The sequence below is a fragment of the Salvelinus sp. IW2-2015 genome, linkage group LG19 (assembly GCF_002910315.2).
Source record: "Salvelinus sp. IW2-2015 linkage group LG19, ASM291031v2, whole genome shotgun sequence".
Taxonomy (NCBI): Eukaryota; Metazoa; Chordata; class Actinopteri; order Salmoniformes; family Salmonidae; genus Salvelinus; species Salvelinus sp. IW2-2015.
In genome coordinates, this window is record NC_036859.1 from 27,187,101 (window position 1) to 27,200,028 (window position 12,928).

Consider the following 12,928-nt stretch of genomic DNA (forward strand, 5'->3'; position numbering starts at 1 on the left):
ACTGTAACGTATTGTAATGTAACGTAATGTAATGTAATGTATTGTAATGTATTGTATTGTATTGTATTGTATTGTAATGTATTGTACTGTATTGTATTGTAATGTATTGTAATGTAATGTGTGTAAAGCGTGTTCGCTGCTGTACTCTACCATCAGTGGCACCTTGTCCCTTCTGGCGCTCCAGGTATTGGGAACAGTTGGACTGGAAGGCCTGGACTCCCTGAAGCTCCCTGAAGGGACACAGGAAGGCCTGCTCCTCTTTCTGGGTGTGGGTTGCTAGGACCTGCTTGGTCAGACCCAGCTTCTTATAGGGCTCCCTCTGCAGGCTGGGAGGTGAAACAGCACTAGGAGGAGGCCCATGAGTCTGGCTGACCCGCTCCACCGCCTCCCCACCACCAGATACATCCTCAATGATCTCTGTATGGAGAAAAACAGATAGAGACACATTAGTTCCAGCAGACAACCATGGATGTACAAGTTAGATACAATATATACATAAAACATCCAACCGTTCAGGACATTAAGAGATGAGCAGCTGTGATACCCTCAGCAACATTGATATATATATATACAGTGATATACATTACAGTGATATACGTTACAAAGAAGCAGATAGGAAGATACATGCAGGACGCCAGTGTGTGCTAGGGTCATCTACTGTATATCACACATCATGGTATAGTCTCGTGGAACCAGACGAGTGTGAATCTCTGGGATTCTGGGAAGCGAGGTTATGCATGGTATATGTATCTTCTGGAAAATGCATGACCTCAGAGTACAGACATGATACTGCACCAATGGTGTGCGATAACATTCAGTACACAACATCTAGCTACATCTATACCCACGTAGGTACACACACACACACAGAACCCACCACCACAAAAAATAGCAAAAACCCAGAGAACGAGTCCATGTAGTGTATACCTGACTCGGGCTGCAGTTTCTTGTCTCCTACATGCACGATGGTGCTACTGTAGCTACACTGGCCTGTTATTGACACCACACTCTCGGTTTTGCTGCACGGTGGCACAGCGAGGGCCGCCAGGGAGGAGGAGCCCACTACCCCTGAGGCTGTGGTCGTAGCCTCAGTCTTTTTGTATGCGATGATGTCATCCACAGGGGTTAGACCAGGCTGAGCCTTAAATAGCGCAGGGTCTGCCAGGGTGACAAGGAGAGACTGAGAGAGGGTGACTAGGGGAGTCACATATAAAGTCCCATAATTGTGGATTATAGAGAGAGAGAGAGAGAAAGAGAATTTGGCTATGTCTGATTCAGTTGGTTAACCGGTCAAACAGATATTTGGCATGAACTAAAAGATGACCTCTTTATAAATGAAGAGGTATAAATATWATATTTTATTTATTTGTACATAATAAGTATTGATCTTTTGATAAATTGGTATGTGTTCATCCGTTGTGATTCCCTGGCGATCGGTGGAGCCAGATGGAATCTGCAGTGATGTTTTATCAACGTTGTCACACCATATCTAATAAAGGTACCCGTGCCTATTCATCTAGCAGTATTATTTGGTTTGAATTGAATTCATCCCACAGGTATCTCCAATTTGAATTAAGAAATTAAGGAAATTCAAACTGTGTATTCAGTCTGAGATTTAATGATGACGGGCAATTCAATTTATGGTGCATTCAATGACTGGTAGAAATGGATAGCGGTGTAGGAAAGGTCACTTGCAATATAAGTTTCATGCAACATCATACCAACCATACTGTAGTCAAGAGTTGTCCATTTTTTATTGTAAGTAATGGAGTAAAGCTAGATAATGTTAGTATAACGTTGGTACAAGGTACCTTCAGATATCTGCATGCGGTTGTCCCCTCCTTTCTGCTTGTCCTCGTCTGAGGACGTGGTGTTGTCAGACGAGTGGCACTTCCTCTTCCTAGCGATGGGAACGTTACAGCCCTCTAGATATCTGTCAAGAGAGACACAGGAGAGACTGCTTTACTTTCTATCTTCATCAAAAACAATAGCCCACGATGTAACTACCATGTAATTGGGTAGCAGTAAGTTTAAATAGCAGCTACATAGTACCTACCACTCTCCTTCCCACATAGCTACCCAGAAATAGTACCTATAAGTATTTTGCCCCATAAAAGACAAACTAGATGAATAGACAGATGACTGCCTAGATGACCAGAGAGATGTTCAGCACAGGAGGCTGGTGAGGGGAGGACGGCTAATAATAATGTCAGGAACAGAGCGAATGGAATGGTTTGATACCATTCCACTGATTCCGCTCCAGTCATTACCACGAGCCAGTCAAATTAAGGTGCCACCAACCTCCTGTGATGTGCAGATAAATGATTAGCAAGATTTAAAAAATAAGTGACTAGTTAGAAGCTGACCTGATGACGTTGTCCAGACAGCTGATCTGTTGGTAGGAGTAGACCGCCTGGTCGTTGAAGGCCAGCTGCTCCTCCTGTACTGCAGGACTGCAGTTCTCCAGGGGGGTGGCCCCACTGTCCCTCCAGCACAGAGGTGCCACGGGGGCTGCAGTGTCCTTGAGACGCACCACTGCTGGACTCTTCTGGAGGAACTCTGCTAGGGAGAGGGCAACGGTCAGGACTGGAATGGGCATGAATATGAACATTCTGTTACCACCTGACTACACCCATATAACTACACCCATGTATTAAACACACACATATACATCTCGCTCAACACATACACACGCATTCATATCTGTACATCCACACACATCCACTCCCCACTTTACATGATCAAATGCACACACAAGCATATCTCAAAAAGTATTTTTCCTGCAGATTGTAAATATTTCTGTTTTAGTTTTCTTGTGTGACTTACTGCCAGGGTTCTTCTTGGTCTCAGACCTGGCTGAGGAGGAGGCTTTGTAGATTTGTTGTTCCTGACTGTTCTGGAGGTGGATACCTTTACAGATCACCTGGAATGACCTCTGCTGGGGAGGAGAGAAGAGACATGCTCACTATCATGGAGAGAGAGAGAGAGAGAGAGAGAGAGAGAGAGAGAGAGAGAGAGAGAGAGAGAGAGAGAGAGAGAGAGAGAGAGAGAGGAGGGAACATAGAATGGGAAAGTGAGAGAAAGAGATAGACAGGTAAAACAGAGGTAGAAGGGTACTCACAGGTTTGGCCCAGCTGCTCTCCCCCTCCTCCTCGATGCGTGTCCTGATTGGGCTGCTACCATTGCTGTTGATGTCTCTGGATGAGCGTGTGTTGCTCTCGCTGGTCATTCCCTGGGATGCTGCAAGGTGGTCGTTGCTTCCCACATGCCCACTGGAGCTAGTGCTGTGAACCGGCTGTAGTAGCAGTCTGTGGATCTGCTCAGTGATCTCCTGGACTTCAGAGTCCATGATCTTGGTCTCTATGAGGGCAGGGAGCGGGGCCTCGAACACATCCTCATTCACCGGGCCCCTTCCAGTGGAAACAACCATATTATCATTATTAGCAGTAATTTCTAGAACAATAGACACCGCATAATAAAGTCTTTTTTTGCCATTTAAAAAAATTATGCCAAGATACTGTAACACAAAAAAAGTGCTGAGCCGGGAGAAGTGCCAAGATACTAAAAAAGTTCCAAGATAGGAAAACATTGTGCTAGGCAGACACTCACATGCGGACTGTGTGCCTCCCGATGATGAAAGAGACCCTACGGCTCCAGGGATTGACAAAGCTGGACCAGCTGGTGTCGATGATGGCGTACTCTCCGTTCCGCGTGCAGAACCTGATGGAGGAGTGGTCGAACGGCTGGCCAGCATACTGAAGGACTATGGATAGGAGAGAGAGAAAAGGGAATATAAATGTCACTAAAATATGCTGTAAAGGGACATTCCATTTGTTTTGTATGCAGCCCAGTGATGTAATAATTAAAAGTGTAATAATTGTTCATGTGTTGTTCTAGTTTGACTTACTCCTCTTGTGAATGGCCAACATGATCTGCCTGTCGTTGGGGTGCATGAGAAGAAGGACTGGGGTGCCAATCAGATCCTGGGGGAGGTAACCAAGGAGAGGAACAGCCCTGGAACACACACACAATGACATCATGAGTCAGCAATCAGCATACAGTATTACTACCCCAGGAGGTTGGTGGTACCTTAATTGGGAAGGACAGGCTCGTGGTAATGGCTGGAGCGCAATCAGTGGAATGGTATAAAAAAAGGACCCTGGGACTAAACACCTCTCTCTGCAACTGGATCCTGGACTTCCTGACGGGCCATCACCAGGTGGTAAGGGTAGGCAACAATACATCTGCTACGCTGATCCTCAACACCGGGTTGCAGTTGCCTGGTATGGCAACTGCTTGGCATCTGACCGTAAGGCGCTATAGAGGGTAGTGCATATGGCCCAATACATCACTGGGGCCAAGCTTCCTGCCATCGAGGACCTACTGTATATACTAGGCGGTGTCAGAGAAAGGCCCAAAAAATGGTCAAMRACTCCAGCCACCCAAGTCATAGACTGCTCTCTCTGCTACCGCACAGCCATAAGTCTGCTGAACAATTAATAAAATGACCACCCGGACAATTTACATTGACCCCCGTACACTGCTGCTACACATTGTTAATTATCTATGAATAGTCACTTTACCCCTACCTACATGTACAAATTACCTCGACTAACCTGTACCACCGCACATTGACTCTGTACCTGTGCCTTCTGTATATAGCCTCGTTATTGTTATGTAATCTTATTGTGTTACTTTTTAATTTATTTTTAACTTTAGTTAATTTAGGAAATATTTATTGAACTGCATTGTTGGTTAAGGGCTTGTAAGTAAGCATTTCATGGTAAGATCTAAACCTGTTGTATTCGGCGCCTGTGACAAATAACATTTGGTTTGATTTGAAATACATCAAACACATTGTTTCAATGTTTGTTTCAATTTGATGCCATTCAATTTTCTCTGTTCCAGCCATTATTATGAGCCGTCCTCCCCTCAGCAGCCCCCACTGATTACTAGATCATAATCCCAATACAAACACATTATCAGAAAAATGTTTGGTGTCTTGCCTCTCGTCCACATCCTGGAACACACAGCTAGGAGTGTGTGTGGTGGTGAAGATGCGCTCGTCACTAGGAATTCTGGGAGCTGTAGGCAAATTAAAACACTGTTAACACCACTGTTCCCACACACAAATCGCACTGTTATACACTATTAAAGATGCAGTTTCAAAAGTATTCAAACAGGCACAACTCAGGTGTTGTGATGGCATTATGATTGGTCCTTACCCTCGTATCCGGAATGCAATCTTTCAGCCAGTAGGAGGCAGCAGAGCTGGTCCTCAGAATGGACCTTGTCCTGTACCTTCATCAGGAAGGGGGTCATACGGAACGGGTAGTACTGCAGGTCCCCCTCACACTCCTTACCCCCACTACAGAACACAGGAGAGAGTGGACAAAGTCAGCAAGTCACTAAAGCAGCAACAAAACCAATATAGCCTATAGTATGATAATGATTGACCGTTTGTGTCAGTGGATTTCCCTTCTTCAGCAGCTATTTCACAGAGTTCAGCTCTACTATGCTGCTTGGGTTTTTACCTGCCTCTTGGGAGCAGAGTTGAGCCGTAGTTTTACTTTAACAACAACTATGAATAGTGAGTGTGTGCATGCATGTATACGTGTGCGTGTGTGTCAGAGAGGAGCGAGATGAGACCAGCCGAGACCCAAACTAATTTAAATCTATTCAAAGTGGGAAAAGGGAATGAATAGAAACGCAAAGAGAAGCTGGCACACGGTCATAGCCCTACACACACCTGATCCGACAGAAGAACGATTTCTCCCGCATGCAATCCGACGGGGAGGACTCTGAAAAGAGAAGAGGGGAAGGGGAACATTTTTTAATTCAAAAGAAGCCTCTACTTCCTCGGCTTACTGACGACCCTCGCCTCAATGTTTCCATGCCTACACTACGCATGTTTCCCAAGCTCTTATTAATCCCTCTGTGTTACCTGGCTTTAGGGACTCTGTCATTGATTTGTATTGTTTAGCATGGCTGACTAGGGGTAGGGCGACTAGACTCAAATCCAGGTAAATGTTTTCATGTTTTCCTAGCAACGGTTTAGCGTGTGCTGTTTTAAATGAATTTGTTTTCCGATCATTATAACTACATGGGATTTGCCTGTAAAGAGTTGTGAGTGTCTCAAAAGGGCGCTATAGATTTCAAAATAATGATTCACTATCATTAGGATTGGGGACCACTCATAAAGCCAGTTGTAATGGGTAAACATGCATGTTTTCTTTTCCACCTTACCTTAATCTTTTTGTGCACACCTTGTGATGTATCTAAAACTGTTTATAGACTGTCTATAAGAGATTATAAATTAAAGAGGGTGTTAGCTACCTGCTCCGGTGCACATGCTCTAGGAGGGCGGGCGGTAGGGCATGCTTATAAGTGTTTAACGACTGTCCATGGTTATAAGCGTTTTTAGAGGGGTTATTACCTGCTCCTGTGCACATGCTCCAGGAGGGCAGGCGGTAGGGCGTGGTGAAGCTGTAGAAAACACTGACGTCTTGGGGAGTCAGGAACTCCACAAACTTAGCGTCTTTGAAGACACCCCTTTTACAGTTGAGGATAGAGGCAGCCTGGTCTGAGATGTAGACGATCTTCCCCGTAATCAGAGATATCGCTACCGCAAAGTTGTCCTGGAGGGACACACAGGAATACGTATGAGAAAAACATGCATATACAGTACACACACAGCTGCAAGCGTGGATTATTCCTAATCGCTGGGATATCTGATCTGTTGTTGTTCAGACACTGTATGTCAAATAAGGACAGAGATGGACACAGGTGTGGGCATGACTATGAGTCACGCTATCAATGTACTTTGGTATTGTTGGGTTCTGTTTACAACTGCTTTATGTATTTAAGGTAAAATTGTCTCTTTTTCATGCTTTGAAGGTGTATTGAGAGGAAATAGGGTGTTAGTAACTTACATTGTTTTTGAGGGTGTACTCTGAGGTGATGCTGTCTATCTCCTTGATGGTGTAAGAGGACACATCCAGGCCGGATGGCTGACTGTTCTTGGTCATCAACAGCTTGTAGTACACCTCATTGGCTGAAACACAACAACACAAACCCACATTGCTTTCTTATTGGCCTTTTAAGATACATTAGACAACAACAAACTATAATGTAATGATGCTAAATACATAATCAAATCACATGTTCAGGCTTACTACCCAGAATGCTTTGCGGTTGAGTTATCTCTTACCTTCCACCTGTTTGACACAGCGCAGGGCGTATTTCAGAGTGTTGAGGGAGGTGGACTTGTTGCCCTTGTTCCTCTTGTCAGCAGGAAGGTGGCGCTTGAGCTCCTTCAGGGTCCTGAGAAGCTCCTTCTGGGTCTTGCCCTTAGCTGACTCCTCACTACTGCAGCCGCTGGTGGAAGGGTTGTCCTGCTCAGAACTCAGCAGGCTGAAAGCATTGGAACTACTGGGAGGAGAGGGGCTGTGGGAGTTAGAGCTGGGGAGACAGACAGAGAGAGATTATTAATGACAAAAAGTAACATGTTTTCATTGAGAATTGTTTCAAACCACTAGAATTAAATTGTTATAAGCAAAAGTGCTACACTAAAAATAGACTCCAAAGCTACTACCATATACACGTATGCACCCATTGATGAATTATTTAATTCCTCAATCGTGGACAATAAGTGGATTTCATGTTTATGACGAGGGTATTTTCAACAATATCTTACAGAAATGATTTTAAATGAAACAGCAAAACAAAGTCCTTGAGTTTTGCATGAAATGAGTGGGTTCATTTCTTTGCCCATCTGGTACAATGGATTGCAGTTTGCTCTACTTTTATTGTGTTCAGGAGAGTACAATGCTACAATGGTACATGGATACCGGAGCAGCTCTTAAAAATTATATTTGCCTTTTTGTTATCCCCATCTATTCCGCAGTAGTCTGGGTTCCTGTCTCTGTAACATTCCACTCCTTGTACTCCGTAAAATGTGCCATCTTTGGCAAATGACACCTTGAGTGGAATGTAATAGCTGAACAGAGACCGGCAACCAGGCTAACTCCACAGAGGATGCCAGGGGAATTCTATGCTGTTTCAATCTCAGGTCAGTCTGACTTTCCTCTGTCTTTGAAAGAGCATAATTACATCACCTAGTGGTCAAACAGGGAAATGGTTCCAATCGTTTTTCCACCATTCATTTTTGTGTTTCGTGTAGGCTTACCCCGGCGTGACGTTGTGATAACCATGTAAATCTTTATCGGACAAGGTGACTTATATCAATATATTTACTCTCAGATTCGAAAATGCTAATTAGCATCAAAGTATGGGAAAAATGAATGGTGGAAAAACGATTAGAACCATTTTCCAGTTTGACCACAAGGTTTTATGGGTATTATGACTCTGTGGTACTCTATTGTGTCTTTTTGAAGCAGAGACTGGACCATGGCACAGGTTTTGGCCCAGTAAACTGGATTGTGTGTGTGTGTGCGTTAATGTGTGTGTGAGAATCTGTAGTAAGTATGAGCCGATGTGTGTTTTTGTGTCACAGGCATTAGCCTAAAGGCTTAGCAAGAGCGCTAATACATCCAAAAGCTATAAACAGCTGTGGAAGACAGCCAACTCATGAAATATAATTCAGGTGTATTTAAATAGTAGCTCAGAATAGAAATCACATTTAGAAATAGCCGCTCTAAGCATTTAGAGATCTAATTATATAAAAGAGAGCCATCTAAAGTATCAGCGGCATCTGCTTTTGGCATTAACAGAGTGGTCTGGCAAACGGTTGCAACTAATTATAGAGGTAGGTAAATAGAATAAGCTAATTATATAATGATAGTAAGAGCAGCTGTAGGCCTCCCCACTGTTGCAGTGGAGCTGACAGGTACATACTGTATTGTCACAGAGTAGAGACAGGAAGCGAAAGACAACTTCACCATATGACACACAAGTACTGCGACCTCTCAGCAAAAAACTACCTCGATCACTCTTTGCTTTAACGAGAAGTTCCACACAATCAAGATGTGCTCCAGTGCCTTTCTCTTCAATGAGTGTTTTGAGGTGTTTTCAGCCCAGCTGCTGAGGAATACGGAGGGGGCAGTGTGTCATTAGGGTGGTGAAGTGGGCACCGCCATCCAATTACAACCACTCCATTGTCAGCTTCCATAGGTTCTCAATGGGGTCCATCATTACTTTCTATGGGGTTTTCACTTCTCTCTGTGAGGGTCTCACTTCCAATATGTGGTCCATCATTTCTTGTCTATGGAGCAGCCTGCATGGGCACCATGGGGAGAGAAGTGAGAGACAGGGTCCCGCTGTCAGTATCTAGGGCATGTCAGATGTGGACCAGCATGTGCCAACAGAGGAAGATAGAGGGATGGAGGGACCCTGATACAACATGAAAGACAGCCACCATCTCTAACTGCTTCAGAATGTGCTGCCAGTGAGTCATATTGATGTCAACCTACGTCAAAGGGGGACACAGACACAACAACAGAGGATGATAAAAAGGACATGCATCATCATGTAGCCTTGGATTTAGATGGGATCTTGATGATGTGTGGTGTTGGATCAACTAATACTGTCAACTCTTCCTAGTCTGATGGGCTGCCGGCAAAATAAGACTGGTAAAAAGGTACCCATCTAGAAATGCGGTCTATTCTAACCCCTCCCAAAAACGAACTAAAGCACACTCCCTCACTGACCGCTTGTTGCTCCCAGACGACTCCAGGAGAGCCGAGTCTCTGCTGTTGCCATTGGAGCTACCTGTCGACTCGTTTCCGTGACTCTCGTTTCCATGGCTTCCGTGGCTCTCGTTGCCGTGTGACTCGGTCCCGCTGGATCCACTGCTCTTCATGTCCACGTCGTCGTGGAAGGAACGTGAGCAGGCGCTCCTACGGCCACTGTGGGGTGAGGCCGAGGGGTCCTGGCAACTGCTGTCACTGCCTTCTGAGGCTAGACCCAGGCCTGGACCAACCTGGCTATAGCTGCACCTACAATGAAGCTGGGCTATGGAGCTGCACCCTGAGACCCCCCTGGGCATGGACCTGCACCCTGAGGCCCCCCTGGCCATGGAGCTGCACCCTGAGGCCCCCCTGGGCATGGACCTGCACCCTGAGGCCCCCTTTGCCATGGACCTGCACCCTGAGGCCCCCTTTGCCATGGACCTGCACCCTGAGGCCCCCCTGGCCATGGAGCTGCAGCCTGGGTCTGAATCATCCGACATTGGAGGAAGGGAGGTGTGGTGTGTTGAGGGTTTAAACCAGAGAAGTGCTGAGTAGAGGATGGAGGAAGCAAAACTTAATCACCCCATTGTCCACAAGACGCCAAAGAGAATGGATGGATGAGCTGCAGAGAGTTTTCTGGAAGAGAGGAAGAGGAGGGTCAGTTAGCTACACTATTGTTGTGACTATTTCTTACAATGTTAAAACCATTTAAGCACACCATGCACAATTAAATAAATCCCAGGAACAAATATATAATTTGATACAGTAGAATTCCTCTGAAGCTATCAGACAAGAAACACCTAGACAAGACCCCCAAAGGTGTCACCTGCCCCTGTCTTCTGCCCTGTAACACAACAGAGCTAGCTAGATATTGGCTATCCCAGTACCTATATCAGTTCTATCTAGACCTCTGGGATCTACCCAAGTGAGGACCAGGCCAGGGGATGGTCCATCAAAGCGGAACCCACCGACGGTACTCCTTATTGGGGTAGCCCCCTGCCCTTTCTCCCCTCTCTGGGGAGCTCAGTTAAACCTGTAACTTGTCTAGGCAGGGCTAGAGTCAGGCCAGCTCAGTGTATGAGTCTACTACACTATCCTTTCAAAGGGTCTCCCAGTCCCTGACAGACATGAAACGTGCCAAACCAAACCATTGTGTTCTGTAAACAGCAGTTGGCACGACCGCGGTGAAAAAGTAACTCTCCTCTGCACTAAGTCCACATGCCTTCACGCAACATACTGTCCTCTCTGTAATTGACCAATTGAATTACGGCCGTGTGTGTGTGTGTGTGTGTGTGTGTGTGTATATTATAGAAGTTATATAAGAGGTGGATGTTGTGTGTATGTGTGTGTGTGTGATGTGTGTGTATGCTGTGAGGACACATTGTAGAGGTATATGTATTGATGTAGTGAGAGTTATAACGAGCATATTGTGTGTGTTGTGTGTGTGTGTGTGTGTGTGGTGTGTGTGTGTGTGTTGTGTGTGTGTGTCCCAGAGTAACTTGGGGACCCAGAAAGAGACTCGCATGAGGCAGAATAAAATTGCACTACGGACCGTCTGTCTGTTATTGCAGAGACTGTTCTAACAGGCAGGCAGTATGCGAGGCGGCTACTCCTGTTTTTGTATTTTTTTTGCTCTGTGGAGTAATGCACTTGGCAGGTGTGAAGAGGTGGCAGATAACTGGCCGCGGCTATTAGTAATATTTCAAGTTTTAAGTTTCAATGTTTATTCACCACATGCACAGGATACAACAGTGTCCAAGACTAGACTTGACCTGTGTCCAGGAAACTGGCCCTCAAAGCCAACCCCCCCTGTTAGTGATGTATCACTCTCCTCGCTTTGCCCTGAGCAGCATCATATGAATGACACAATGCACCAATCATCATGAACGACCAATGCACCCAATCAGTCCATGAACGACACAATGCCCCAATCAGTCATGTAACGACACAATCCCCCAATCAGTCATGAACGACACAATGCCCCAATCAGTCATGAACGACACAATGCCCCCAACAGTATGAACGACACAATGCCCCAATCAGTTATGTAACGACACAATGCCCCACATCAGTCAATGAACGACACAATGCCCCAATCAGTCATGAACGACACAATGCCCCCAATCAGTCATGTAACGACACAATGCCCCCAATCAAAGTCATAGAACGACACAATGCCCCCAATCAGTCATGAACGACACAAATGCCCCCAATCAGTCATGAAGCAGACACAATGCCCCAATCAGTCATGTAACGACACAATGCCCCCATAATCAATGAACGACACACAATGCCCCCAATCAGTCATGAACACACAATGCCCCCAATCAGTCATGAACCACACCCCAATACAGTCAAATGAACGACACAATGCCCCCAATCAGTCATGAACGACACAATGCCCCCAATCAGTCATGAACGACACAATGCCCCCAATCAGTCATGAACGACACAATGCCCCCAATCAGTCATGTAACGACACAATGCCCCCAATCAGTCATGAACGACACAATGCCCCCAATCATCATGAACGACACAATGCCCCCAATCAGTCATGAACGACACAATGCCCCCAATCATCATGAACGACACAATGGCCCCAATCAGTCATGAACGACACAATGCCCAATCACAGTCATGAACGACACAATGCCCCCAATCAGTCATGTAAGCACACAATGCCCCCAATCAGTCATGAACGACACAATGCCCCCAATCAGTCATGAACGACAACAATGCCGCCCAATCAGTCATGAACGACACAATGCCCCCAATCTCAGTCATGAACGACACAATGCCCCAATCAGTCATAACGACACAATGCCCCCACAAGTCCGTCATATGAACGACACAATCCCCCAATCAGTCAAGCATGAACGACACAATGCCCCACATCCGTCATGAAACAACACAATGCCCCCAATCCGTCATGTAACGCATTGGGCTGGCCGCAATGTCCTCTGGTTGAACTACCACTGTTGTCCTCTGGCTGAATCTACCACTGTTGTCCTCCGGCTGAATCTACCACTGTTTGTCCTCCGGCTGAATCTACCACTGTTGTCCTCCGGCTGAATCTACCACTGTTGTCCTCCGGTTGAATCTACCACTGTTGTCCTTCCGGTTTGAATCTACCACTGTTGTCCTCTGGTTGAATCTACCACTGTTGTCCTCTGGTGAATCTACCACTGTTGTCCTCTGCTGAATCTACCACTGTTGTCCTCTGGCTAATCTACCACTGT

General features: G+C 45.7%; 1 protein-coding gene across 1 annotated transcript in view; it reads right to left on the bottom strand.

Annotated features, from left to right (window-relative positions):
- The window catches only part of LOC111979352 (period circadian protein homolog 2-like), a 28,625-nt gene that overhangs the window by 10,796 nt on the left and 4,901 nt on the right, over positions 1-12,928 (bottom strand). The window contains 15 exon segments of the mRNA XM_070448927.1: positions 151-417; positions 928-1,158; positions 1,812-1,933; positions 2,367-2,559; positions 2,827-2,938; positions 3,122-3,410; positions 3,610-3,763; positions 3,908-4,014; positions 5,007-5,085; positions 5,226-5,368; positions 5,750-5,801; positions 6,437-6,638; positions 6,933-7,054; positions 7,211-7,461; positions 9,669-10,325. Of these exon segments, the coding sequence (XP_070305028.1) occupies positions 151-417; positions 928-1,158; positions 1,812-1,933; positions 2,367-2,559; positions 2,827-2,938; positions 3,122-3,410; positions 3,610-3,763; positions 3,908-4,014; positions 5,007-5,085; positions 5,226-5,368; positions 5,750-5,801; positions 6,437-6,638; positions 6,933-7,054; positions 7,211-7,461; positions 9,669-10,189 (2,845 nt within the window). The 5' untranslated portion in view covers positions 10,190-10,325.